Raw genomic sequence first — 27,849 nt, forward strand, 5'->3', positions numbered from 1 at the left:
ATGTAGAGGTTAATACACGTCCTGCGGTGCCTAGCTCCACTCGCCAGGTACTCTCATTTGTTGACTTCTGCAACCGTAAAAGCCTTGGTTTCATGCATGTTAATAAGGATATGGCAGACATATTGGAGAGATTGGGTACCCCTAGTAAACTGGAAAAAAAATCTGTCAAAAATTGCTAATATATGCAAATAAAAATTATTATTGGATAGAAAACACTCTAAAGATTCTAAAACCGTTGGAATTATGTCTGTAAGTATAGCAGAACTCACAGGGCAGGCATTCTTCCAAACTAGTTTTTGTGGCCATGAAAGTTGGAGCAACTTTGACGTCATGGCCCCCACCCTTCCCAACGAGCTATGATTCTGGGGACACTTTCTTTCTCTTCCGCTAGATGTCCTCTTTCATTAGAGCTTCAAATCGTTGAAATCCCGCGAGAATTGACCCTATGGGAGTGAAATTAGTGCGTGCCACGAGAGAATAGGCTGTGCGTATGGGCGCGAATTGGTCCCAGCCATTCCTTTGTGTCCAGCACTCAAGAGAAGGGCAGACGATGGCCGATTGAATTGAAGTTTGTTTTGCACGTCTAAAACATCATAAAGCTTGCTTCTGCACTTAGTTTGACCTGTTTAGTCGACATATAATGTGTAATTTTGAAGTTTTGATGCGCAACTTATCCGGACCAGAGGACGTTTTGGGTGCATTTCAGCTGATGTTATTAGCAGTAGCTAATACAAAGACGCAAGACTTGAAACCAAACGATGTATTGGGTAAGTATGAAGCCTTCCAGAACATTCTGAACGAAGACCATCGAAGGTAAGGGAATATTTATGCTTAAATCTGTGTTTCTGTTGACTCCAACATTACGTGGAAATGTAGCTTGGAACTGAGCGCTGTCTCAGCATATGGAATAGTGTGCGATTTCTGTAACGTTAAAAATAAATCTAACACAGCGGTTGCATAAAGAAGCAGTGTATCTTTCTAACTATATGTAGAACATGTATATTTAGTCAAAGTTTATGATGTCTATTTACGTTATCTTGCCGCGCTACATAGATTTCCTGCGGGCATTTTTGAGTAATTTCTGAAGGTGAACTCACTGTAAATGGACATTTATGGATATAAATGGCATATTATTGAAAAAAAAAAATATGTACTGTGTAATATGTCATATGACTGTCATCTGATGAAGATTTTCAAAAGGTTAGTGAGCGATTTATTTTTTAATCCTGCGTTTGTTGATTGCATGTTTTGGCTATTGAAATGAGCTGTGTCTGGTGGTGGTTTTACATATATATGTGCTATGTTTTCGCCGTAAAACATTTTAGAAATCTGACTTGCTGGCTAGATGAACAAGGTGTTTATCTTTCATTTGAGCTATTGGACTTGTTAATGTGTGGAGGTTAAATATTTTTAAGAATATTTTTGCGTTCCATGCGCCACCGTTTCAGCTGAACGTGGGAGGGTTGATCCCCAATTGGGAACCAGTATCGTAGACAGGTTAACATAAGAAGCCTACTCCCTAAGTTTGTTTTACTCACTGCTTTAGCACATTCTGCCAACCCGGATGTCTTAGTTACTTGCCAAAAAATCTCCTTCGCTAACTAAACCATTTTCCGCCAAGATAGAAATGCCAAAGGGGGCGTTGTTGCAATCTACTGCAAAGATAGCCTGCAGAGTTCTGTATTACTATCCAAGTCTGTACCCAAACAATTCGAGCTTCTACTTCAAAAATTCACCTTTCCAGAAACAAGTCTCTCAATTTTGCCGCTTGCTATAGACCTCCCTCTGCCCTCTCTGTGCCCTCAATACCATATGTGAATTGATTGACCCCCATCTATCTTCTGAGCTCGTGCTACTAGGTGACCTAAACTGGGACACCCCGACCATCAATGAACCTACCAGGTACAACTCCAAATCCGTAAACACGGGCACCCTCATAGATGTCATCCTAACTAACTCACCCTCCAAATACACCTCTGCTGTTTTCAATCAAGATCTCAGCGATCACTGCCTCATTGCCTGCATCCGTAATGAGTCTGCGACCAAACGACCACCCCTCATCACTGTCAAACGCTCCCTAAAACACTTCTGCGAGCAGGCCTTTCTAATTGACCTGGCCGGGGTATCCTGGAATGACATTGACCTCATCCCGTCAGTAGATGATGCCTTGCTACTCTTTAAAAGTGCCTTCCTCACCATCTTAATCAAGCATGCCCTTTTCAAAAAATGTAGAACTAGGAATAGATATAGTCCTTGTTTCACTCCAGACCTGTACAAAAACATCCTGTGGCATTCTGCATTAGCATCGAATAGCCCCCGTGATATGCAACTTTTCAGGGAAGTTAGGAACAAATATACACAGGCAGTTAGGAAAGCTAAGGCTAGCTTTTTCAAACAGAAATTTGCATCCTGTAGTACTAATTCAAAAAAGTTCTGGGAAACTGTAAAGTCCATGGAGAATAAGAACACTTCTTCCCAGCTGCCCACTGCTCTGATGCTAGGAAACACTGTCACCACCGAATAAATCCACTATAATTGAGAATTTCAATAAGCATTTCTCTCCGGCTGGCCATGCTTTCCACCTGGCTACCCCCAGCCCGGTCAACTGCCCGGCACCCTCCACAGCAACCCAGCAAAGCCCCCACCATTTCTCCTTTACCCAAATCCAGATAGCTGATGTTCTGAAAGAGCTGCAAAATCTGGACCCCTACAAATCAGCAGTGCTAGACAATCTGGACCCTCTCTTTCTAAAATGATCTGCCAAAATTGTTGCAACCCCTATTATTAGCCTGTTCAACCTCTCTTTCGAATCGTCTGAGATTCCCAAAGATTGGAAAGCTGCCGCGGTCATCTCCCTCTTCAAAGGGGGTGACACTCTAGACCCAAACTGCTACAGACCTATGTCTATCCAACCTGTCTTTCTAACGTCTTCGAAAGCCAAGTTAACAAACAGATTACCGACCATTTTGAATCCCACCGTACCTTCTCCGCTATGCAATCTGGTTTCAGAGCTGGTCATTGGGGCACCTCAGCCACACTCAAGGTCCTAAACAACATCATAACCGCCATCGATAAGAGACATTACTGTGCAGCCGTATTCATCGACCTGGCCAAGGCTTTAGACTCTGTCAATAATCACATTCTTAATGGCAAACTCGACAGCCTTGGTTTCTCAAATGATTGCCTTGCCTGGTTTACCAACTACTTCTCTGATAGAGTTCAGTGTATCAAATCGGAGGGCCTGTTGTTCGGACTTCTGGCAGTCTCTATGGGGGTGCCACAGGGTTCAACCCTCGGGCCGACTCTCTTCTCTGTATACATCAATGATGTTGCTCTTGCTGCTGGTGATTCTCTGGTACACCTCTACGCAGACGACACCATTCTGTATCCCTCTGGCCCCTCATTGGACACTGTGTTAACTAACCTCCAGACGAGCTTCAATGCCATACAACTCCCCTTCCGTGGCCTCCAACTGCTCTTAAACGCAAATAAAACTAAATGCATGCTATTCAACCGATCACTGCCCGCACCTGCTCACCCGTCCAGCATCACAACTCTGGACGGCTCTTACTTAGAATACGTGGACAACTACAAATACCTAGGTGCCTGGTTAGACTGTAAACTCTCCTTCCAGACTCACATTAAGCATCTCCAATCCAAAATTAAATCTAGAATTGGCTTCCTTTATCAAAACAAAGCATCCTTCACTCATGCTGCCAAACATACCCTCGTAAAACTGACCATGCTACCGAATCTCGACATTGGTGATGTTATCTATAAAATAGCCTCCAACACTCTACTCAACAAACTGGATGCAGTCTATCACAGTGCAATCCGTTTTGTCACCAAAGCCCCAGACACTACCCACCATTGCGATCTGTACGCTCTCGTTGGTTGGCCCTCACTTCGTACTTGTCGCCAAACCCACTGGCAACAGTTATCTACAAGTCTTTGCTAGGTAAAACCCCGCCTTATCTCAGCTGACTGGTCACCATAGCAGCACCCACTCGTAGCACACGCGCCAGCAGGTATATCTCACTGGTCACCCCCAAAGCCAATTCCTCCTCACTAACTTTAAGCACCAGCTGTCAGAGCAGCTCACAGATCACTGCACCAGTACATAGCCCATCTGTAAACAGCCCGTCTATCTACCTACCTCATCCCCATACAGTATTTATATATTTATCTTGCTCCTTTGCACCCCAGCATCTCTACTTGCACATTCATCTTCTGCACATCTACCATTCCAGTTTTTAATTGTAATTACTTCGCCACCATGGCCTATTTTTTGCCTTAACTCCCTTATCTTACCTCATTTGCACTCACTGTATATAGACTTTTTGTTTTCTTTTGCTCTACTGTATTTTTGACTATGTTTTGTTTATTCCATGTATAACTCTGTGTTGTTGTATGTGTCAAATTGCTATGCTTTATCTTGGGCAGGTAGCAGTTGCAAATGAGAAATTGTTCTCAACTAGCCTACCTGGTTAAATAAAGGTGAAATAAAACAAAAATAAATAAATAGCTGTAATTGTCACGTTCTGACCTTTATTCTTTTGTTTTGTCTTTATTTAGTATGGTCAGGGCGTGAGTTGGGGTGGGCAGTCTATGTTAGTTTATCTATATTTTCTATTTCTGAGTTTGGCCTGATATGGTTCTCAATCAGAGGCAGCTGTCTATCGTTGTCCCTGATTGAGAACCATATTTAGGTAGCCTGTTTTCCATAGTGTTTTGTGGGTGGTTATTTTCAGTCTTTGTGTGTCTGCACCAGACAGAACTGTTTCGGTTTTCACTTTGTTGTTTTGTGTTTTTGAAGTGTTCAGTTGTTTATTAAAAAGATGAACATTAACCACGCTGCGCTTTGGTCCTCTCTTCCACCCAAGACAGCCATTACAGTAATCCATTACATTACCAGCAAAAATATTGTAATCAGATTACAGATACTTGAAAAATTAGATGATTACTTTGAGGATTACTTTTAAATTCATAAAGGATGTTTGTGAAAAAAAATATTTGACACTTCTCTGTTTTCTCAATGACATTCAAATCAGCATTGAAAAAAGGAGCTAGTTTAAGTTCGTTCCACCTGAGTGAGTCTGACCACAAGTCAAAGACCACCATGATGACACAAAACATGTTTGATGGATCACAGGAAAATATCACAAATAGGCTTTTGTAGGCCACAGTCCAAGCTATGTCTTCCAATGGTGCAATTGCTGTCAGCATTCAAAGATGATCCAACTTGAATAAATGCTTGGAGGTAAGGATGACAGCAGTGGTGTAGTCTTCGTCAAAATGGATTTAACTTATTATTGATATTTACATAGCGCATTGATGTGAATCACGCTACTGCTCTCTCATTTAGCTATTTGCGCCATACGGATTGTGTTTTTTTATTATTCTTTTTTTTACTTCCGGCGCTGACAGAGATGGCCGCCTCGCTTCGCGTTCCTAGGAAACTATGCACTATTTTGTTTTTTTACGTGTTATTTCTTACATTAGTACCCCAGGTCATCTTAGGTTTCATTACATACATTCGAGAAGAACTACTGAATATAAGAGCAGCGTCAACTCACCATCAGTACGACCAAGAATATGACTTTCGCGAAGCGGATCCTGTGTTCTGCCTTTCACCCAGGACAACGGAATGGATCCCAGCCGGCAACCCAAAAAAACAACTTCGTAAAAGAGGGAAACGTAGCGGTCTTCTGGTCAGACTCCGGAGACAGGCACATCGTGCACCACTCCCCAGTATACTTCTCGCCAATGTCCAGTCTCTTGACAACAAGGTTGATGAAATCCGAGCAAGGGTAGCATTCCAGAGGGACATCAGAGACTGTAACGTTCTTTGCTTCACGGAAACATGGCTCACTGGAGAGACGCTATCGGAGTCGGTGCAGCCAGCTGGTTTCTCCACGCATCGCGCCGACAGAAACAAACATCTTTCTGGTAAGAAGAGGGGCGGGGGCGTATGCCTTTTGGCTAACGAGACGTGGTGTGGTCTCAAAAGCATACAGGAACTCAAGTCCTTCTGTTCACCTGATTTAGAATTCCTCACAATCAAATGTCGACCGCATTATCTACCAAGGGAATTCTCTTTGATTATAATCACAGCCGTATATATTCCCCCCCAAGCAGACACATCGATGGCTCTGAACAAACTTTATTTGACTCTTTGCAAACTGGAATCCATACATCCTGAGGCTGCATTCATTGTAGCTGGGGATTTTAACAAGGCTAATCTGAAAACAAGACTCCCTAAATTGTATCAGCATCTCGATTGCGCAATCAGGGCTGGCAAAACCTTGGATCACTGCTATTCTAACTTCCGCGACGCATATAAGGCCCTGCCCCGCCCTCCTTTCGGAAAATCTGATCTACAGACAGAAACTAAAACAAGAAGCTCCCACGCTGAGGTCTGTTCAACGCTGGTCCGACCAATCTGATTCCACACTCCAAGACTGTTTCCGTCACGTGGACTGGGATATGTTTCGTATTGCGTCAGACAACAACATTGATGAATACGCTGATTCGGTGTGCGAGTTCATTAGAACGTGCGTTGAAGATGTCGTTCCCATAGCAACGATTAAAACATTCCCAAACCAGAAACCGTGGATTGATGGCAGCATTCGCGTGAAACTGAAAGCACGAACCACTGCTTTTAATCAGGGCAAGGTGACCGGAAACATGACCGAATACAAACAGTGTAGCTATTCCCTCCGCAAGGCAATCAAACAAGCTAAGCGTCAGTATAGAGACAAAGTAGAATCTCAATTCAAAGGCTCAGACACAAGAGGTATGTGAAAGGGTCTACAGTCAATCACAGATTACAAATAGAAAACCAGCCCCGTCACGGACCAGGATGTCTTGCTCCCAGGCAGACTAAATAACTGTTTTGCCTGCTTTGAGGACAATACAGTGCCACTGACATGGCCTGCAACCAAAACATGCGGCCTCTCCTTCACTGCAGCCGAGGTGAGGCTGCAGGCCCAGACGGCATCCCCAGCCGCGCCCTCAGAGCATGCGCAGACCAGCTGGCTGGTGTGTTTACGGACATATTCAATCAATCCCTATCCCAGTCTCCTGTTCCCACATGCTTCTGTTCCCAAGAAAGCTAAGGTAACTGAGCTAAACGACTACCGCCCCGTAGCACTCACTTCCGTCATCATGAAGTGCTTTGAGAGACTAGTCAAGGACCATATCACCTCCACCCTACCTGACACCCTACCTGACATCCTCAACACTGGGGCCCCACAAGGGTGCATTCTGAGCCCTCTCCTGTACTCCCTGTTCACCCACGACTGCGTGGCCACGCACGCCTCCAACTCAATCATCAAGTTTGCGGACGACACTACAGTGGTAGGCTTGATTACCAACAACGACGAGACGGCCTACAGGGAGGAGGTGAGGGCCCTCGGAGTGTGGTGTCAGGAAAATAACCTCACACTCAACGTCAACAAAACTAAGGAGATAATTGTGGACTTCAGGAAACAGCAGAGGGAACACCCCCCTATCCACATCGACGGAACAGTAGTGGAGAGGGTAGCAAGTTTTAAGTTCCTCGGCATACACATCACAGACAAACTGAATTGGTCCACCCACACAGACAGCATCGTGAAGAAGGCGCAGCAGCGCCTCTTCAACCTCAGGAGGCTGAAGAAATTTGGCTTGACACCAAAAGCACTCACAAACTTCTACAGATGCACAATCGAGAGCATCTGGCGGGCTGTATCACCGCCTGGTACGGCAACTGCTCCGCCCACAACCGTAAGGCTCTCCAGAGGGTAGTGAGGTCTGCACAACGCATCACCGGGGGCAAACTACCTGCCCTCCAGGACACCTACACCACCCGATGTTACAGGAAGGCCATAAAGATCATCAAGGACAACAACCACCCGAGCCACTGCCTGTTCACCCCGGTATCATCCAGAAGGCAAGGTCAGTACAGGTGCATCAAAGCTGGGACCGAGAGACTGAAAAACAGCTTCTATCTCAAGGCCATCAGACTGTTAAACAGCCACCACTAACATTGAGTGGCTGCTGCCAACACACTGACTCAACTCCAGCCACTTTAACAATGGGAATTGAAGTGAAATTATGTAAAATATATCATTAGCCACTTTAAACAATGCTACCTAATATAATGTTTACATACCCTACATTATTAATCTCATATGTATACGTATATACTGTACTCTATATCATCTACTGCATCTTTATGTAATACATGTATCACTAGCCACTTTAACTATCCCACTTTGTTTACATACTCATCTCATATGTATATACTGTACTCGATACCATCTACTGTATCTTGCCTATGCCGCTCTGTACCATCACTCTTTATCTTTATGTACATATTCTTTATCCCCTTACACTTGTGTGTATAAGACAGTAGTTTTGGAATTATTAGTTAGATTACTTGTTGGTTATTACTGCATTGTCAGAACTAGAAGCACAAGCATTTTGCTACACTCGCATTAACATCTGCTAACCATGTGTATGTGGCAAATAAAATTTGATTTTATTTGATTTACATACAAGTGCCTAAATAGTGAAAGCAATGCACAAACTCAGTTCCGAAACTTAACTACACCTGCTAATAGTGAAAACAATAAACATCAAAGATAATCAAGCCAAAATACACACTAGCTTAATCCCGCACAAATTAAGGCAGGCAACAGGTGCCCTATATACACACAGAAATAAACGCAATTGAAACCAGGTGTGAAAAGGAACACAGACAAAACAACCAGAAAAGGAAAAAGGGATCGGTGGTGGCTAGTAAACCTCTGAGCGACGCCCGAACAGGGAGAGGAGTTACCTTCGGTAGAAGTCGTGACATAATCGGAAACAATTGAACATATGCGGTGGTACTTAATGAATATGATGACAGTTCGGTTGTCATCTGAGACATTCTCATCAATGATAAGATGACATAAACTCTACAGTGGAAAGTCTACACGAGTTATCGGATTCACATGGAATTGTTGTTCAAAACAAATTATTCGTGACGAGATGAAATGTGATTTTAGCTTCTAAAATATGAGATTTGGGTCTTCATAAGATATGGCTCTGTTAAATCAGTGGCCCGCCCCTGTGAAGGGACATGGGCTATAAAACTTTTCAAACACGCCCTCCTCTCCCTTCCTATATAAGCCCTTGACGATAATATGACTTCCTGTTCCGATGATGTGAGGACGACGCTAAAAACTACAGAACGAAGCCAACATCCGTGTGAGCATGGTTGTGAATGGTATGAACTTTGAACTCTTATTCACTACAGAAGTGATACCTCCTAGCCGTTGAGTTAGCAACAGCAGATGCAACGAGGGTTAGGAAGGAACAGACAGAGTATCCCGTCTATCACCCAACAATGTTACTACAACGTATTGAACTGACAACCAGAGACATTCTTCAAAGGACTCGGTTTGGCAACACGGCCTTCCATCTACCACCAACCTACCGAAGCGCAGTTCAGAGTAAATATTTATTGCATTTTCCTTTTCCAAATGGGCGGTAATGTAGAATGCATCAGATACTGTATATACGATAGCACAGCTTCTCCCTGTGTCCCTCAGTCTTCCCGCTCTTTCACTCAAACCCAGCCCCTTTCCTTTGTGTAACAAGCTGTCATATCTGTTCCGCCCGCAAGGGACGTTTTCCTTTATGACGTCATTTGTAATCAAGTTATGATTTAATTATTTGTATGTGTGATTCTGTGTGATTAGTTAGGTATTTAGTAAATAAATAATTAAACCCAATTTTGTATTGCTGATTCAAATTGTTAGCCAGAGTTCTTGCAGATAACCAAGAATTTACAACTTTCAGATGAGAATGAGGATTGATATTGACTGCTATTGATGTAAAATATTACTAGGTCTTTAAAGGTTTATGCGGAAGATATATAATATTTTGTGGTGCCCGACTCTCTAGTTAATTACATTTACATGATTAGCTCATCAGGTGATATTAATTACGAATAAATTATTTTATAGAATAGCATGTCATATCACTTAATCCGGCATAGCCAAAGACACGACAATGGTTAAAACAACACTTGCTATATCATGGATGGTTAGTCCTTGCATCCATAGCTCTGTCTATTAATCTGAGAGTAGTTACATTTCTTCAGGCCCATCCCTCAGCTTTTTACCAAAACAGAGGCTGGGCAACCGTTTTGTTATTGTTTCATCAATGGATTTGCCCTTTAAACAGCTGCATAATATCAAGATATCAGTGTCACAAGCTAAAAGTTAAATAATAGGCCTATAGCAAATGTAGCATATGGCATTAATTTTTCACACGTAAATAGCACATTTCAGTAGTGCTCAAAGCATGGCATTCCATGAGCGCAGCATTTATTTTTCAGCTTGAATCAATGTGCCCAATCAGTCCTCCATGACAACAAAATCATAAACAACAGAGTAGGGCTGGCTAATAAGTCCTTAGTTTTGGGGTCATGCTTAGGTAAAACAATTTGGATAATCTATACTTCCATATTTCCAAGTCCTATTCTTGAAGATCAAGGGGTATAACATTTATTGGAATGACTGGAATTCTGATAGACTTTGGTTTTTAATGTAAATATATAATTGAATCATATATGTAGAAAGTGATGGGTTAGAAGAAGCCTACCTAACCTACCCATAAAGTAAAATTTTACATCCAGCTTTGTTAACTGCAATAAATATTGTTCAATTGGTAACATACATTTTTGTCTTCTTCCAATGTCTCTTAAGGGGAAAGTAATCGAAAAATAACGGAATGTAATCAGATTACGATACTGAGTTTGTGTAATCCAAAAGTACATTTAATGCATCACGTTTAGAGAGAGAGAGAGAGAGAGACACAGCTGCATAATTTTTCGGCAGGGACATACAGTTGAAATTGGAAGTTTACATACACTTAGGTTGGAGTCATTAAAACTCGTTTTTCAACCACGCCATACATTTCTTGTAAACAAACTATAGTTTTGACAAGTCGGTTAGGACATCTACTTTGTGCATGATACAAGTAATTTTTCCAACATTGGTTTACAGACAGATTATTTCACTTATAATTCACTTTCACAAATCCAGTGGGTCAGAAGTTTACATACACTAAGTTGACTGCCTTTAAACAGCTTGGAAAATTACAGAAAATGATGTAATGGCATTAGAAGCTTCTGATAGGCTATTTGACATAATTTGAGTCAATTGGAGGTGTACCTGTGGATGTATTTCAAGGCCTACCTTCAAACCTTCAAACTCAGTGCCTCTTTGCTTGACATCATGGGAAAATCAAAAGAAATCAGCCAAGACCTCAGAAAACAATTGTAGACCACCACAAGTCTGGTTCATCCTTGGGAGCAATTTCCAAACGCCTGAAGGTACATCGTTCATCTGTACAAACAATAGTACGCAAGTATAAACACCAATGGACCACACAGCCGTCATAGCGCTCAAGAAGGAGACGCGTTTTGTCTCCTAGAGATAAATGTACTTTGGTGCCAAAAGTGCAAAATAATCACAGAACAACAGCAAAGGACCTTGTGAAGATGCTGGAGGAAAGAGGTGCAAAAGTATCTATATCCTTTGTAAAATGAGTCCTATATCGACATAACCTGAAGGGCAGCTCAGCAAGGAAGAAGCCACTGCTCCAAAACCTCCTTAAAATAGCCACACTATGGTTTGCAACTGCACGTGGGGACAAAGATCGTACTTCTTGGAGGAATGTCCTCTGGTCTGATGAAACAAAAATAGAATTGTTTGGCCAGAATGACCATCGTTATGTTTGGAGGAAAAAGGGGGAGCTTGCAAGCAGAAGAACACCATCCCAACCGTGAAGCACGGGAGTGGCAGCATCATGTTGTGGGGGTGCTTTGCTGCAGGGGGTGCTTTGCTATAGCTTCTCCCAAATGGGTGACACCTACTCCCATTGCCTGCTGCACTGCTGCTTGGATTCGACACTGCTGCTTGGATTCACTGTGTGCCCTGGCCTGTCTCACCCTATCTGATACCCCAACCACACTCCCCCCTCTCTCCCGAGCTTTTGCTCGCCTCCACCACATACACACTGTTGGGGCGAGTGACTCTGAACTTACAATGGCTAGCTCCAAGTCGTTATACTCACTTTTCAGTATTTGGTATTCAAGAATGGTCCACCACCCAAAGAACATCCAACCAACTTGACACAACTGTGGAAAGTATTGTAGTCATCATGGGCCAGAAACCCTTTGAAAGGTTTTTACACCTTGCAGAGTCCCTGCCCCGATGAAATGAGGCTGTTCTTAGGGCAACTCAATATCAGGAAGTTGTTACTAATGTTTTATACATTCAGTGTATATTTATATTCTGGACTCTGACATTGCTCATTCTGATATTTCTTAATTTCTTTCTTTAAACTTTTTGGATTGGTGAATATTGTTTTGTATTATTACTGCACTGTTGGAACTAGAAACACAAGCCTTTCACTGCACCTGCGAAAACATCTGCAAATCTGTGTACACAACCAATAAACTTTGATTTGATTTGAAAAGTGGCTAAAATACGGGATTGTTCCAGGATGCAGCCACGAAAAAAAAGAAAAATGTTTTAAACCATGACTCAGCGGTTGGGGGTGTTTGTTAAATTTGGATAAGCTTTTATTTTAATATGTACCACTGTAGCAGTAGAAATGTCCTTTTAAACAAATAGGAGAATGGATAAATTAGAATTATTTAGGACCACCTCCCCAGTTATACTTGTTGCATTTAGGGGGATTCATGTCTCATTGAGGGGGCCTGAGAACTCCCTGGGCCCCCCGTAATTCACACTCTGCTCCATGCCTACAATTCTTGCTTTTAGCAACACTCCACTACTCCTGCAAACATGATTATTTGATGATACGGTCTCAGTTTCCCCATTATCCTTTAGTGAATACGATCTGACACTGAATAATTCAGCTGTGGTAGCTAAAGACAGACAGCAGGTAGAGGTAGGCTGATCTCAAGCAGTCCATTGAACACCCCGTATCGTATCAGCTCCTTGTTCAAGTAGGTACAGTATATAGGGTCGTTAGGGTCTCAGGTGGATTCTCAAAGTCACATCTCCCAGCAGGAGAACCATGGAGGAGCTCCAGAGGAAACTGGACAAGAGGTATGACAGCGATCAGCTGTATGACAGCAAACCCAGAAAGGTGAGGTTCAAGCTGGCCTCGTCGGTCAGCGGCAGGGTGCTGAAGCATGTGTACGAGGATGGCCAGGAGCTGGACAGCCCAGAGGAGAAATACCCCCACAGCTTCCACAGCCACAAGATGCCCAGACACCTGGAGATGGAGCAGCTCTGTGGCTTCCAGGACATGCAGGACCAGGGTCTGTACCCCCCTACCGGACTGATGGCCCAGAGGATCAACGTCTACAGGGGGGGTGCTAACTACAGACCCTCTGCCCACAATGATACACCAGAGGGAGTCCCCAATGTGAGTAGTTGTAGCTTGGTTGAAAAAACATGCTATGAAACTGTTGATTGGTAGCACAATACACAACCTTCACCACACCCCTATTTGCTTTCATTGCCTTTTGTAATGCATGGTTAATCATCTCAGATCAGTAATGTATTCTATCCTGGTGGGTGTCTGCTTGCCGATTAGAATTTAAGGGGCCGATTCAGACTTAGGAAATGCACTCCCTTTGTCACGTTCTATTTATTTATGTCTTTGTTTTAGTATGGTCAGGGCGTGAGTTGGGTGGGTTGTCTATGTTTGTTGTTCTATGTTGTGTTTTGAGTTTGGCATGTTATGGTTCTCAATCAGAGGCAGGTGTCGTTAGTTGTCTCTGATTGAGAATCATACTTAGGTAGCCTTTTTCCACCTGTGTTGCGTGGGTGTTTGTTTTCTGTCTCTGTGTCTTCACCAGACAGAACTGTTTTGTTTTCATTCGTTCGTTCTCCTTGTAATTTTGTTTTTGGTGTTCAATGTTAATAAATGATCAACATGGACACGTACCACGCTGCATATTGGTCCGATCCTTCATACTCCTCGTCGGAGGAAGACGAATATCCTTCACACCCTTCTCCTACTCACTTCTCAGTATTTGAGATTCAGACTTACAGGCTGACTACGTCGCGTGCGCAAGCGTTGCAAAATACATGTAGAAATCTATATTATTCAATTATTGCACACACACTGCTCACGCACACCAACGAGCGTCTGCGTTGGTAAGGGCTAAAATGGAGGTCAGTTCTATTTCTTGACGCAGATCTCGCTGCAAGTCCTGCCTCTCCCATCTCCTCATTGGTTTATAGAAGCAGGTACCCATGTGCCATCTCCTCATTGGTTATACCCACGTGGGTGACTGAAGACAAATGAGGTCAGTGGCGGTGATGCACCTAATTTATGAAAGTTGCCAATTGAAATATAAAGTCAAGAGAAGAAAAAGCCTGGAAGGAAGAGAAATGACTAGAAACGATTTTGTTGACCGTTTTATGTGTAGAGTAGAGGACCTTGTGCATTTCAGGTAAATAGGACAAATTAGCTAGCAAGTGCAAATTAATATTATTGGGTCAGAGTTTGTTTTGATATTTTAACCTGCGTGTCGTGATCACGTTTGTTGTGGGGAGACAAAATACATTTATGCACGATGGCGCACGCACGCAGCTGGTTTGGGTTCCGTGTTAGCTTATTCAGTTACGTAACGCACTCTGCAGGTGTGGCTGTCTTGCGAGCTCTGAATAAAATGTATTCAATCTCTGAAAACCCTCCCACTTGCTGGCCATTCAATACGCTTTCAGTACACTTATTTATCTTAAACCATCCATTTAAATACGGAGTACCTTTTAGTTATACATTTGGCGACAGACTAGAATATATCGAGAAAACGGTTTCAGAATATTAGGGATCAGAAAAAGAAAAGACATCTAAATATATGCATATTCTTCTCCATTTCAGCAACAATTGGTAGATAAACTATTAGATGATTTAGGTTTAGGAACGTATTTATTAATCATAAAAACAGGTTTGGAGAGTCTTTACACACAAAAGAACGAAAACGGTGATTTGATTCATTCAGAAAATTGCCACATTCAGTTCTTTAACCCATGGTAATGTTAAATGAGTGTACATAGAATTATAATAGGGAGAATAGTGTACACTAGTAGGTTATACCCTCGTCTATTGCCTGCACTAACCATGTAACTGTGGATGACAACTAAGTATTGAGCCATGCGTCGGGTTCAAACTGTTATGGCTTGGTCTTGCGCTCCAGTCCATAATGATTTAATTACCCTGCATTACTTCTTTTATATTATCAACTGTTACTAATGATCCTCAGCAACAACCACACGGCCGTGACAGCGTTTACAGAGGAAGCTAATGAAGGTTAACAAAACAATGTTTATAGCAACTGAAGGGAACAAACAGTACATTGGCAGTTTAATATGTGGTTATTAGGCCTAGTGATGGCTAATATTTAACATGATAGAAGTAAGAAACAGAGAAAGTCGGGGTAGCCTATAATTAAGACATTCAAGAGTGCCCATGCCTGCAAATTAAAAGGCTGTACAATTTTTATTCTGCATAATTGCAAAGCATTTCATTATAGCATATGAGCTGTTGGGCTATAGTTTATCAAATTGTGTTAAAATGAAGGACAAAACAATGTTTTTGTTGTATGCTGTTATTTACCAAGCTCAATGTGTGTACAATACTGTGGCAATACAGCAATCAAGTATCAGCTGATCAGATAACAGTCACATCTTCAGTGTTTCATTCTCTGCAGCCAGTCTTTACTTTAGTCTGTCCTGTGAAGTTCAGACTGAACAAAATACGAAAAGCATAAGATGTTTACTTTTATCACTATGTCATATTTCTCCAAATTACTTTTAATGAAAAGACTAAAAGACTAAGCAAGTATCACACAGTCCAATAAAAAGTTTATGATTGTACACTTACAAATGCCCTCGGAGTGTTGTCAAGTTGTCCGCTGAATAGCAAATGAATACACTTAAAGAGACAGTAAAACGTTGTAAACACGCAATTAGTATTTTATCACATAGGTATTAACCACTAAAACAGACATTTTTATTCAAGTCCGTCTATCAAATCAAAACGATTAAAATGTTATTAGTCGCATGCTTCGTAAACAACAGGTGTGGACTGACAGTGAAATGCTTACTTATAATGTAGAGAGAAATAATAGAAAAGTAAATCACATAATAATAAAAGTAGCAATAGATACACAATGAGTAACAATAACTAGGCTTTATACAAGTAGTCCTGAGTCAATGTGCAGGAAAACGAGCAGGGTTGGACTGGGACCAAAAAGCTGTTTTTTCTAACACACCGGACCATGCACTTTGAATTTCAACACAGTGTGTTCAATAAAGACAGGAAGATGCATCATTGTTTGTGTGTTATTAGTTTAAGCAGACTGTGTTTGTCTATTGTTGTGACCTAGATGAAGTTCAGATCAAATTTTATGACCAATTTATGCAGAAATCTAGGTAATTCCAAAGGGTTCACATACTTTCTCTTGCCACTGTTCCTCCTGGGGGACTCGGACAGTCGATGGTCCTAAAGTCATTTGGAGAGGTAAATTGAAGAGGTACATCATTATAAGCTCAGCATAACTACGATTTCTTGCTTTCTCGAATGGCAACCAAAGCTTAACATACCTTGACTATTGGGCTTCAAATAAAGTGTAGGGCGTCTGTGCTTCCAGTGGTCGAGCGTCCAACCTCTCCAACTGCTCCAACTGCTCGTTGACTTCCACCGAGGTTAACCCTAAGACGACAAAGATAAAAAATATCAGTGTTATGGAAACTCAAACTAGCTTCATGTTATTTTGTTATCAAATGCAAATAGTCTGAAATTGTTTCTATTTACTTTAACAGATGGTGACCCCAGCTAGAACAAAAGAGCAGCGAGGTTTCCTAGGTCTTGCCTTCCTGTCGTCCTTTCGCCCTTCTTCTAAACCAAGTAATTCGCCTGGATGTCGTAGCACTTGGTCCCCTTTTTTATTCTGCTCTGGTAGCTCTCCTTCTGTTTCTCCTGCGCTTTGTCCATGTTCAGTCTCACCTTGATTGATAACAGGAATAAATGCAATTATATTTCTATTTACAAATACATTACTTACATATCTCTTGCAGGGCCAGAAAATAAATTAACAGCGGACAATCATTTTTACCTGGTCAAAAACCTCCACATCCTTCTCAGTCTGTGTCCGAAGGTGGTCATCGAAGGCGTTCTGATCTGGTTCTACAACTTCCACCACATCAGGTGGGGTTTCAGTGATCTGAAAGTATGTTTTACAAAAATAGCAATAGACAAACAACAACACTAAGTCTCATCACAAATTGGAAAGACTACAGTAAATACCATAACTGTACATACAATTGTATTGTTACCTCAGTCAACAGCTGCGGCTTGCGTCCAGACTCGTTGGCGGGCTGGATGCTGTTGTTGTGTGCAAAGAGAATTACCTTCAGGTTGTTCGCCCACCCTTCCTGGTACCAATCAAGGTACTTGCCCATGGCAGTCTTGAGGGTCTGGTTGGTCCATTCACCAAACCTGGAGGAGAGGGTAGGAAAGGGATATCAATTAACAATGTAAGATATTGAAATATGTCAGATTCTGGTTTTCCATACAATGGAAAAACAAAAAACGAATTGTAAATAATAAATCAAACAAACCATTGTTGACAGAATATAACCTATAACATCCGTACCTGACCTCAGGAGAACCGTGGGTGTTGAAGATGTCTATCATTGCCTTGGAGGTGGCCTCGCCAGTCTCGTACTTGATGGGTATCATACAAAACAACTAAACAAATATATATTTTTGGTTCCAAGCACCCTTTTTAATGGGTTACAGAAGGGAATTTAGAGTTAAGCACGTACTCTTCCTTTACTAACCTTAATGGGTATTGCCTTCACCCACTTGGTAAAGCAATCGGTCACCGTCAGTCACCAGCTGTTGATATTCCTGGATTTCGTGAAGGGACCGATGAGGTCCACCCATAACATTTGAAGTGTTAGAGAGAAGATTACTTTATTCTTATCCGTATATATATATGTGTCCTACAGAATGCAGATTTTCATATTTGTAAGCATACTGACACACACACACGTGCTATAATATTGAACTCTGCTGTGGTCAAGTAAAGCAACCATTACAAAACAACATATCAGGGCAAAATTTGAATTGGGACACATACCGATCATGTGCCATGGTGAAACAACTTTGATGGGATTCAACTCCGGCGCCACAGTCTTCACACTCTCAAACTTCTGGCAGGTTAGACAGGGTACTGACCTTTAAGAACAAAGTGACAAATTGAAACATTGTGTATTCTCTGATATGACATTCATTGAAATCATAATAAATTCAGATATAATAGAATGTGATTGATAAACAAAAGGCTATTTCATTTGCCCAGCTGTCCACCTCCTTGACAATTCCCCGTCAGAAGAATTTGGCATTCATGCGCTTCACAGGCTTCCCGGGTGGGGCAGTGGTCTAAGGCACAGCATTGCAGCGCTAGCTGTGCCTCCAGAGATTCTGGGTTCAAGCCCAGGCTTTGTCGCAGCCGGCCGTGACAGAGAGGCCCATGGGGCGGCACACAATTGGCCCAGCGTCGTCTGGGTTAGGAAGGGTTTGGTCGGCAGGGATATCCTTGTCTCATCGCGCACTAGCGACTCCTGTGGCAGGCTAGTGCACGCTGACCAGGTTACCAGGTGTACGGTGTTTCGTCCAACACATTGGTGCGGCTGGCTTCCGGGTTGGATGTGCATTGTGTCAAGAAGCAGTGTGGCTTGGTTGGGTTGTGTTTCGGAGGACGCATGGCTCTCGACCTTCGCCTCTCCCAAGTCAGCACGGGAGTTGTAGCGATGAGACAAGACAGTAACAATATTGGGGAGAAAAAGGGGCTAATTATTATTTATTTTTTATTTAAAAAATCTTCTTCACTCCGACATGGCCAGCATGCATCTCTATCAGCACGACCTTCCCCCGTAGGTACATATGATTGCCTAAAAGTTGGAAGAGAAGAGTTGTTGAAATACTCAAGTCTAAGTACATTTCCACTGCTCTCTTTCTCTCTCTGTTTCTTTCTCTCCATCTCTCTCTCGGTCTTTCAGTCTTTTCCAACCTCTCTCTCCCTCTCATCCTTTCTTTCTTACTTTCCCCCCCCCCTCTCTCTTTGTCTGTCTAGCAAAGACACCTAGTTAAGGGCATTTGGAATTACCAAAATTGCTTACACCTATCCATTTGATTGATCAGGTTAAATTTATAGCTAAACACCTCAATATGACAGATGTCTAACTATATCAGTGGAGTCTGCTAACTTATTAATCCCATTGTGATGCAGAGAGGACTATTTGGCATGACAGGCCCCCATTATTAGCCAGATCAGAATCATTTTGTGCAAAAAGAACTAGCTTAGACAAGCCCACTAGGCAAAACATTTACCAGCCTATCTGTCATTTGCCCGAAATGCCAGATGGCCAGTCAGATATCTAACAATTTCACTACAATACACACAATACACACAGATCTAAAGTAAAGGAATGGTATTAAGAATATATACATATTTGGATGAGCAATGTCGGAGAGGCACAGACTTAAATACAGTAGAATAGAATAGAATACAGTATATACATAAGAGATGAGTAATGCAAAATATGTAAACATTACTAAAGTGACTAGTGTTCCATTATTAAACTGGCCAGTGATTTCAACTCCTCTAAGGTGCTAGTGGTGGCTATTTTATAGTCCGATGGCCTTGAGATAAAAGCTGAGCTTGGAGGGTACTATGGTGTTGAATGCTGAGCTATAGTCAATGAACAGCATTCTTACATAGGTATTCCTCTTGTCCAGATGGGATAGGGCAGTCTCTCAAAGCACTTCATAATGACAGAAGTGAGCGCTACAGTCATTTAGTTCAGTTACTTTTGCTTTCTTGGGTACAGGAACAATGGTGGACATCTTGTAGCTTGTGGGGACAGCAGACTGGGAGAGGGAGGGATTGAATATGTCCATAAACACTCCATCCAGCTGGTCCGCGCATGCTCTGAGGATGAGGCTAGGGATGCTGTCTGGGTCGGCAGCCTTGCCACGGAGAAGGAGAACCCACAGTCCTTGGTAGCTTGCAGCGTCAGTGGCACTGTGTTATGCTCAAAGTGGGCAAAAAAAGGTGTATATCTTATCCGGAGGCAAGACATAAGTGTCCTCAGCGTGGCTGGTTTTCCATTTGTAGTCCATGATTGTCTGTAGACCCTGCTGCATACATCTGGTGTCTGAGCTGTTGAATTGCGACTCAAATTTGTCTGTGTACTGACATTTTGCCTGTTTGATTGCCTTACGGAGGGAATAACTACAGTGTTTGTATTCGGCCATATTCCCAGTCACCTTTCCATGGTTAAATCAAATCAAATGTATTTATATAGGCCTTCTTACATCAGCTGATATATCAAAGTGCTGTACAGAAACCCAGCCTAAAACCCCAAACAGCAAGCATTGCAGGTGTAGAAGCACGGTGGCTAGGAAAAACTCCCTAGAAAGGCCAAAACCTAGGAAGAAACCTAGAGAGGAACCAGGCTATGAAGAGTGGCCAGTCCTCTTCTGGCTGTGCCGGGTGGAGATTATAACAGAACATGGCCAAGATGTTCAAATGTTCATAAATGACCAGCATGGTCAAATAATAATAATCACAGTAGTTGTCGAGGGTGCAACAAGTCAGCACCTCAGGAGTAAATGTCAGTTGGCTTTTAATAGCCGATCGTTGAGAGTATCTCTACCGCTCCTGCCATCTCTAGAGAGTTGAAAACAGCAGGTTTGGGACAAGTAGCATGTCCGGTGAACAGGTCAGGGTTCCATAGCCGCAGGCAGAACAGTTGAAACTGGAGCAGCAGCAAGGCCAGGTGGACTGGGGACAGCAAGGAGTAATCATGCCAGGTAGTCCTGAGGCACGGACCTAGGGCTCAGGTCCTCCTCCGAGAGAGAAATAAAGAATTAGAGAAAGCATACTTAAATTCACACAGGACACCGGGTAAGACAGGAGAAATACTCCAGATATACCAGACTGACCCTAGCCCCCCGACACATAATCTACTGCAGCATAAATACTGGAGGCTGAGACAAGAGGGGTCAGGAGACACTGTGGCCCCATTCGATGATACCCCCGGACAGGGCCAAACAGGAAGGATATAACCCCATCCACTTTGCCAAAGCTCAGCCCCCACACCGCTAGAAGGATATCTTCAACCACCAACGTACCATCCTGAGACAAGGCTGAGTATAGCCCACAAAGATCTCCGCCACGGCACAACCCAACGGGGGGTGCCAACCGAGACACGAAGACCAAGTCAGCGACTCAACCCACTCAAGTGACGCACCCCTCCTAGGGACAGCATGGAAGAGCACCAGTAAGCCAGTTACTCAGACCCTGTAATAGGGTTAGAGGCAGAGAATCCCAGTGGAGAGAGGGGAACCGGCCAGGCAGAGACAGCAAGGGCGGTTCGTTGCTCCAGAGCCTTTCCGTTCACCTTCACTCTCCTGGGCCAGACTACACTCAATCACATGACCTACTGAAGAGATGAGTCTTCAGTAAAGACTTAAATGTTGAGAATGAGTGCGTCTCTCCCATGGGTAGGCAGACCATTCCATAAAAGTGGAGCTCTATAGGAGAAAGCCCTGCCTACAGCTATTTGCTTAGAAATTCTAGGGACAATTAGGAGGCCTGCGTCTTGTGACCATAGTGTACGTGTAGGTATGTACAGCAGGACCAAATCGGAAAGATAGGTAGGAGCAAGCCCATGTCATGCTTTGTAGGTTAGCAGTAAAACCTTGAAATCAGCCCTAGCCTTAATAGGAAGCCAGTGTAGAGAAGCTAGCACTGGAGTAATATAATTTAAAAAAATTGGTTCTAGTCAGGATTCTACAGCCGTATTTAGCACTAACTGAAGTTTATTTACTGCTTTATCCGGGTAGCCGAAAAGTAGAGCATTGCAGTAGTCTAACCTAGAAGTAACAAAAGCATGGATTAATTTTTCTGCATCATTTTTGGACAGAAAGTTTCTGATTTTTGCAATGTTACGTAGATGGAAAAAAGCTGCCTTGAATCAGTCTTGATATGTTCATCAAAAGAGAGATCAGGGTCCAGAGTAACGCCGAGGTCCTTCACAGTTTTATTTGAGACGACTGTACAACCATCAAGATTAATTGTCAGATTCAACAGAAGATCTCTTTGTGTCTTGGGACCTAGAACAAGCATCTCTGTTTTGTCCGAGTTTAAAAGTAGAACGTTTGCAGCCATCCACTTCCTTATGTCTGAAACACAGGCTTCTAGCGAGGGCAATTTTGGGGCTTCACCATGTTTCATTGAAATGTACAGCTGTGTGTCATCTGCATAGCAGTGAAAGTTATCATTATGTTTTCGAATGACATCCCCAAGAGGAAAAATATATAGTGAAAACAATCGTGGTCCTAAAACGGAACCTTGAGGAACACCGAAATTTACAGTTGATTTGTCAGAGGACAAACCATTCACAGAGACAAATTGATATCTTTCCAACAGATAAGATCTAAACCAGGCCAGAACATGTCCGTATTGACCAATTTGGGTTTCCAATCTCTCCAAAAGAATGTGGTGATCGATGTTGTCAAAAGCAGCACTAAGGTCGAGAAGCATGAGGACAGATGCAGAGCCTCGGTCTGACGCCATTAAAAGGTAATTTACCACCTTCACAAGTGCAGCCTCAGTGCTATGATGGTGTCTAAAACCAGACTGAAGCATTTTGTTTACATTGTTTGTCCTCAGGAAGGCAGTGAGATGCTGCGCAACAGCTTTTTCAAAAACTTTAGAGAGGAATGGAAGATTAGACCATATAGGCCAATAGTTTTTTATATTTTCTGGGTCAAGGTTTGGCTTTTTCAAGAGAGGCTTTATTACTGCCACTTTTAGTGAGTTTGGGACACATCCGGTGGATAGAGAGCCGTTTATTATGTTCAACATAGGAGGGCCAAGCACAGGAAGCAGCTCGTTAAGTAGTTTAGTTGGGTCCAGTATGCAGTTTGAAGGTTTAGAGGCCATGATTATTTTCATCATTGTGTCAAGAAATATAGTACTCAAACACTTGGGTGTCTCTCTTGATCCTAGGTCCTGGCAGAGTTGTGCAGACTCAGGACAACTGAGCTTTGTAGGAATACGCAGATTTAAAGCGGAGTCCGTAATTTGCTTTCTAATGATCATGATCTTTTCCTCAAAGAAGTTCATGAATTTATTACTGCTGAAGTGAAAGCCATCCTCTCTTGGGGAATGCTACTTTTTAGTTAGCTTTGCGACAGTATCAAAAATACATTTTGGATTGTTCTTATTTTCCTCAATTAAGTTGGAAAAATAGGATGTTCGAGCAGCAGTGAGGGTTCTTCGATAGTGCCGTGCAGTGTCTTTCCAAGCTAGTCGGAAGACTTCCAGTTTGGTGTGGCACCATTTCCGTTCCAATTTTCTGGAAGCTTGCATCAGAGCTCGGGTATTTTCTGTATACCAGGGAGCTAGTTTCTTATGACAAATGTTTTTAGTTTTTAGGGGTGCAACTGTCTCTAGGGTATTGTGCAAGGTTAAATTGAGTTCCTCAGTTAGGTGGTTAACTGATTTTTGTCCTCTGACGTCCTTGGGTAGGCAGAGGGAGTCTGGAAGGGCATCAAGGAATCTTTGGGTTGTCTGAGAATTTATAGCACAACTTTTGATGCTCCTTGGTTGGGGTCTGAGCAGATTATTTGTTGCGATTGCAAACGTAATAAAATGGTGGTCCGATAGCCCAGGGTTATGAGGAAAAAGATTAAGATCCACAACATTTATTCCATGGGACAAAACTAGGTCCAGAGTATGACTGTGACAGTGAGTAGGTCCAGAGACATGTTGGACAAAACCCACTGAGTCGATGATAGCTCCGAAAGCCTTTTGGAGTGGGTCTATGGACTTTTCCATGTGAATATTAAAGTCACCAAAAATGAGAATATTATCTGCTATGACTACAAGGTCCGATAGGAACTCAGGGATCTCAGTGAGGAACGCTGTATATGGCCCAGGAGGCCTGTAAACAGTAGCTATAAAAAGTGATTGGGTAGGCTACATAGATTTCATGACTAGAAGCTCAAGAGATGAAAACGTTTAGTTTTGCCCAAACCTAGTTCGAGGCACAGACAAGGTCTCAAGGTCGAATACATAAAATAACAAAATACTGCAAAGTTGCTTAGGAGCTAGAAGCACGGCTGCCCTATCTGTCTGCGCCATATTTTAATTCTATGACTTAGAAGGCTGGAGTCTTTAACAGTTTTTTGGCCTTCCTCTGACACCGCCTGGTTTTAAGGTCCTGGATGGCAGGGAGCTTGACTCCAGTGATGTACTGCGCCGTATGCATTACCCTCTGTAGCGCCGTGCAGTCGAATGCCAAGCAGTTGCCATACCAAGCAGTGATGCAGCAAGTCACGATGCTCTCAATGGTGCAGCTCTAAAACTTTTGGAGGATCTGAGGGCCTATGCCAAATATTTTTTGTCTCCTGAGTTTGAAGAGGCATTGTTGTGCCCTCTTCACAACTGTGTTGGTGTGTTTGGACCATGATAGAGCAGTGATGTGGACACCAAGGAACTTGAAGCGCTCAACCTGCTCCACTACAGCCCCATTGATGAGAATGGTGGCGTGCTCGGGTCCTCCTTTTCCTGTAGTCCACAATCAGCTCCTTTGTCTTGCTGACGTTGAGGGAGAGGTTGTTTTCCTGGCACTACACAGCCAGGTCTCTGGCCTCTTCCCTATAGGCTATCTCATCGTCGTCACTGATCAGTCCTACCACCATTGTGTCGTTGACAAACTTAATGATGGTATTGGAGTCGTGCGCGGCCACACAATCGTGGGTGATTGTGGGTGAACAGGGAGTACTTGAGGGGACTAGTCCCCGTATTGACGGTCAGCGTGGAAGATCTGTTGTTGTTTACCCTCACCACCTGGGGGCGTCCCGTCAGGAAGTTCAGGATCCAGTTGCAGAGGGAGGTGTTAAGTCCCAGGGTCCTTAACTTAGTGATGAACTTGGAGGGAACTATTGTGTTGAATGCTGAGTTGTAGTCAATGACCAGCATTCTCATGTAGCTGTTTCTTTTATCCAAGTGGGAAATGGTAGTGTGGAGTGCAATAGAGATTGCATCATCTGTCGGTGTGTTGGGGCAGTATACAAATGGGAGTGGGTCCAGGGTGTCTGGGATGATGGTGTTGATGTGAGCCAAGACCAGCCTTTCAAAACATTTCATGGCTACAGATGTGATTGCTAAGAGGCAATAGTCATTTAGGCAGGTTACCTTGGAGTTCTTGGGCACAGGGACTATGGTGGTCTGCTTGAAACATGTTTGTATTACAGACTGGATTGAAAATATTAGTGAAGACTCTTTCCAGCTGGTCAGTGGGTGCTCTGAGTACTCGTCCTGGTAATCCATCTGGCCCTACGGCCTTGTGATTGTTAGCTTGTTTAAAGGTCTTGCTCACATTGACTGATCACACATCGTGATCACACAGTCTTACGCATGGTTCAGTGTTGCTTGCCACGATGTGAGCATAGAAGGCATTTAGTCTGGTGTGCTCATGTAACTGGGCATCTTGTTAGAAGCATTCAATGAGCATCAGAGCCTATGTAGTATGATTCGATTTTAGTCCTGTATTGACGCTCTGCTTGTTTGATGGTTCGTCAGAGAGCGTTGCGGGACTTCTTATAAGCGTTCAGGTTAGTGTCCCACTCCCACTCCAGTTCTAGCCTTTAGCTCAGTGTGGATGTTGCCTTTAATCCATGGCTTCTGGTTGGGATAAGTACGTACGGTCACTGTTGGGACGTCGTTGTCGATGAACTTATTAATGAAGCCAGTGACTGATGTGGTAAACTCCTCAATGCCGTCGGATGAGTCTCTGAACATATTCCAGTCTGTGCTACTGAAACAGTCCTGTTGCTTAGCATCCACTTCATCGGACCACTTCCATATTGGGCATGTCACTGGTACTTCCTGTATGAGTTTTAGCTTGTAAGCAGGAATCCGGAGGATAGAATTATTGTCAGATTTGCCAAATGGAGGATGAGAGAGAGCGTTGTGTGCGTTTCTATGTGTGGAATCACCGGCCATTAGGAGCGACGCCTCTGTTGTTAACAAAGAGACACACATCAACTACTTTGTACTAAGTAATGCTCATCAAAGACCATGACCATGCTTTTTTGTTTGCCCTCTAGTCTTCAGTATTGGACTTCGGAAAGATAATAATCTACACCAGCAATCTGCGGATCATCCGGGCCCCTCGGAGGGAAGAAGGGACGGGGCGCCATCCTCAGACCCCGGGGAGAGTGGACGAGTACTCACAGGGGCGTAACAGAGGGGGTAAGCGGAGGCCGAAAGCCCTCTGTGCTCATGGGGAGGAGCAGAGCACACATCCACAGGACGGGGAGGAGCAGAGCACCCATCGACCGGACGGGGTAAAAAGGCCTGACCAGAACACCTTGCACCATGTTAATGTGCTTCAGCAATGCTATCCCCTTCTCTGTCTCTCTCTAACCACATCTCTGCCTACCGACTGCACAGATAGTGATGACTACTCAGTTTCTCTGCTGCCATTTATGAGCCGGAATACTCTCAGTAATTCCCCATGGTCGCTTCTTCAACTGATTGCCAGTTGCACTCTCTCCTTCTTTCTCCCCCCCCCCTCACCCCCCTCTCTCCCCCCTCTCGCTCTCCGTCTCTCTCCCCCTTCCCCCTCTCACTCTCCCCCTCGCTCCCCCCCTCCCCCCTCTCTCCCTCTCCCTCTTGCTCTCCCCCTCGCTCCTCCATTCTCTCTCTCCCTCTCTTTCGGTCTTTCCATTCCTAACTCATCTCTCTTTCTCTCACTGGGTTTCTCATTTCCTCTGCCTCTCCATATTTTCTAATATTTCATTTTTTCTCTCTCTCTTTGTTGCCTTTTTAACATTCTCTGTTTGGACCCAGGTCATCTTTTTTTGACTTGTACTTTTCTACCATTTTGTTTGATTCATTAGTAATGATATGTCAAATGAGTTGACATGGGTGGCAGTGTTTCTCTGGGTTGTTAGTGACACTGTGTGTATGTGTGTGTGCCTCCAGCAGGATGCAGTGTCTGGCTGCCAGCATTGTGGAGGTTCGGGCTGTGCCCCCTGCTCTCTATGCCATGGCAGCAAGCTGTCAATGCTGGCCAACCGCTTCAATGAGTCTATCAGTGTGCTGCGATGCCAGGCCTGCTACCCCGATGGACTGGAGAGGTGCCAGTCCTGTACCAAATAACACCAACCACTGGCTGTGTGTGAGCCCATTGTCTCTCCCGATGTAATAGCACTGTAATATAAAATGGTTATGATGGTTATGGGAGCACTGCATATGTTTTTGTAAGGAATCAGAATCCAATTGTTGGAAGGGAAGGAGGCTACCAAACGTGCAGCTGGCTGAACCATAGAGAACAAAGACACATGATAAGACAACAAAATCACTCTGTTGGTGGTAGGTGGTGCAACTGAGTCTCTGCAAAGATAACATGAACTACCAACTGGTTTCATGATGACTTATCATTTTAATTAAAATAATGTAAAATCATTGCATTTTATCCACAAGGGAAGCTGTCCTATCATCCCCACATTCACGAGAGAGAAAACCACTTTTATCTCCCATGTTAGGCCTATATATAAGGCTAATTGATGCTTTCATTTGGAGAGAGGGGAAGACTTTCAATAAATTATGGAGAGGCTTTTGGGCAGCTCTGGAGGTAGAAAGAAATGAATTAGTGTTTTATCTTCCTAATGCTGAGGTAATTGCTTCCAGAGTTGTCTTTGTGAGAATGAATAAAATGGACACATGCCTTA

General features: G+C 43.3%; 1 protein-coding gene across 3 annotated transcripts; it reads left to right on the forward strand.

Moving 5' to 3' along the window:
- Positions 1–231: 231 nt before the first annotated feature.
- LOC110533346 (glutaredoxin domain-containing cysteine-rich protein 2) lies at positions 232–27,849 on the forward strand. 3 transcript variants are annotated; one of them, XM_090188600.1, is made up of 3 exons: positions 232–767; positions 26,221–26,460; positions 27,101–27,849. In XM_090188600.1, the coding sequence occupies exons 1-3, from the start codon at positions 759–761 to the stop codon at positions 27,275–27,277; spliced, it is 426 nt and encodes a 141-aa protein (XP_090044726.1). In that variant the 5' UTR covers positions 232–758; the 3' UTR covers positions 27,278–27,849. The 3 variants fall into 3 exon arrangements, with proteins under 3 accessions (XP_090044726.1, XP_021473133.1, XP_036845597.1); XM_021617458.3 differs by lacking the exon at positions 232–767 and adding an exon at positions 11,155–13,440; XM_036989702.2 differs by lacking the exon at positions 232–767 and adding an exon at positions 11,155–13,440 and having other exon boundaries at positions 27,104–27,849.

The sequence above is a fragment of the Oncorhynchus mykiss genome, chromosome 10, assembly GCF_057628025.1.
Source record: "Oncorhynchus mykiss isolate SJ-2025 chromosome 10, ASM5762802v1, whole genome shotgun sequence".
Taxonomy (NCBI): Eukaryota; Metazoa; Chordata; class Actinopteri; order Salmoniformes; family Salmonidae; genus Oncorhynchus; species Oncorhynchus mykiss.

Bases quoted from the DNA above. Each gene is read 5' to 3' on its own strand.
- LOC110533346 (XM_021617458.3), top strand. From the start codon at position 13,087: ATGGAGGAGCTCCAGAGGAAACTGGACAAGAGGTATGACAGCGATCAG. The intron at 13,441-26,220 runs GTGAGTAGTTGT...TTTGCCCTCTAG, and splicing joins CACCAGAGGGAGTCCCCAAT to TCTTCAGTATTGGACTTCGG. The intron at 26,461-27,100 runs GTAAAAAGGCCT...GTGTGCCTCCAG, and splicing joins GCACCCATCGACCGGACGGG to CAGGATGCAGTGTCTGGCTG.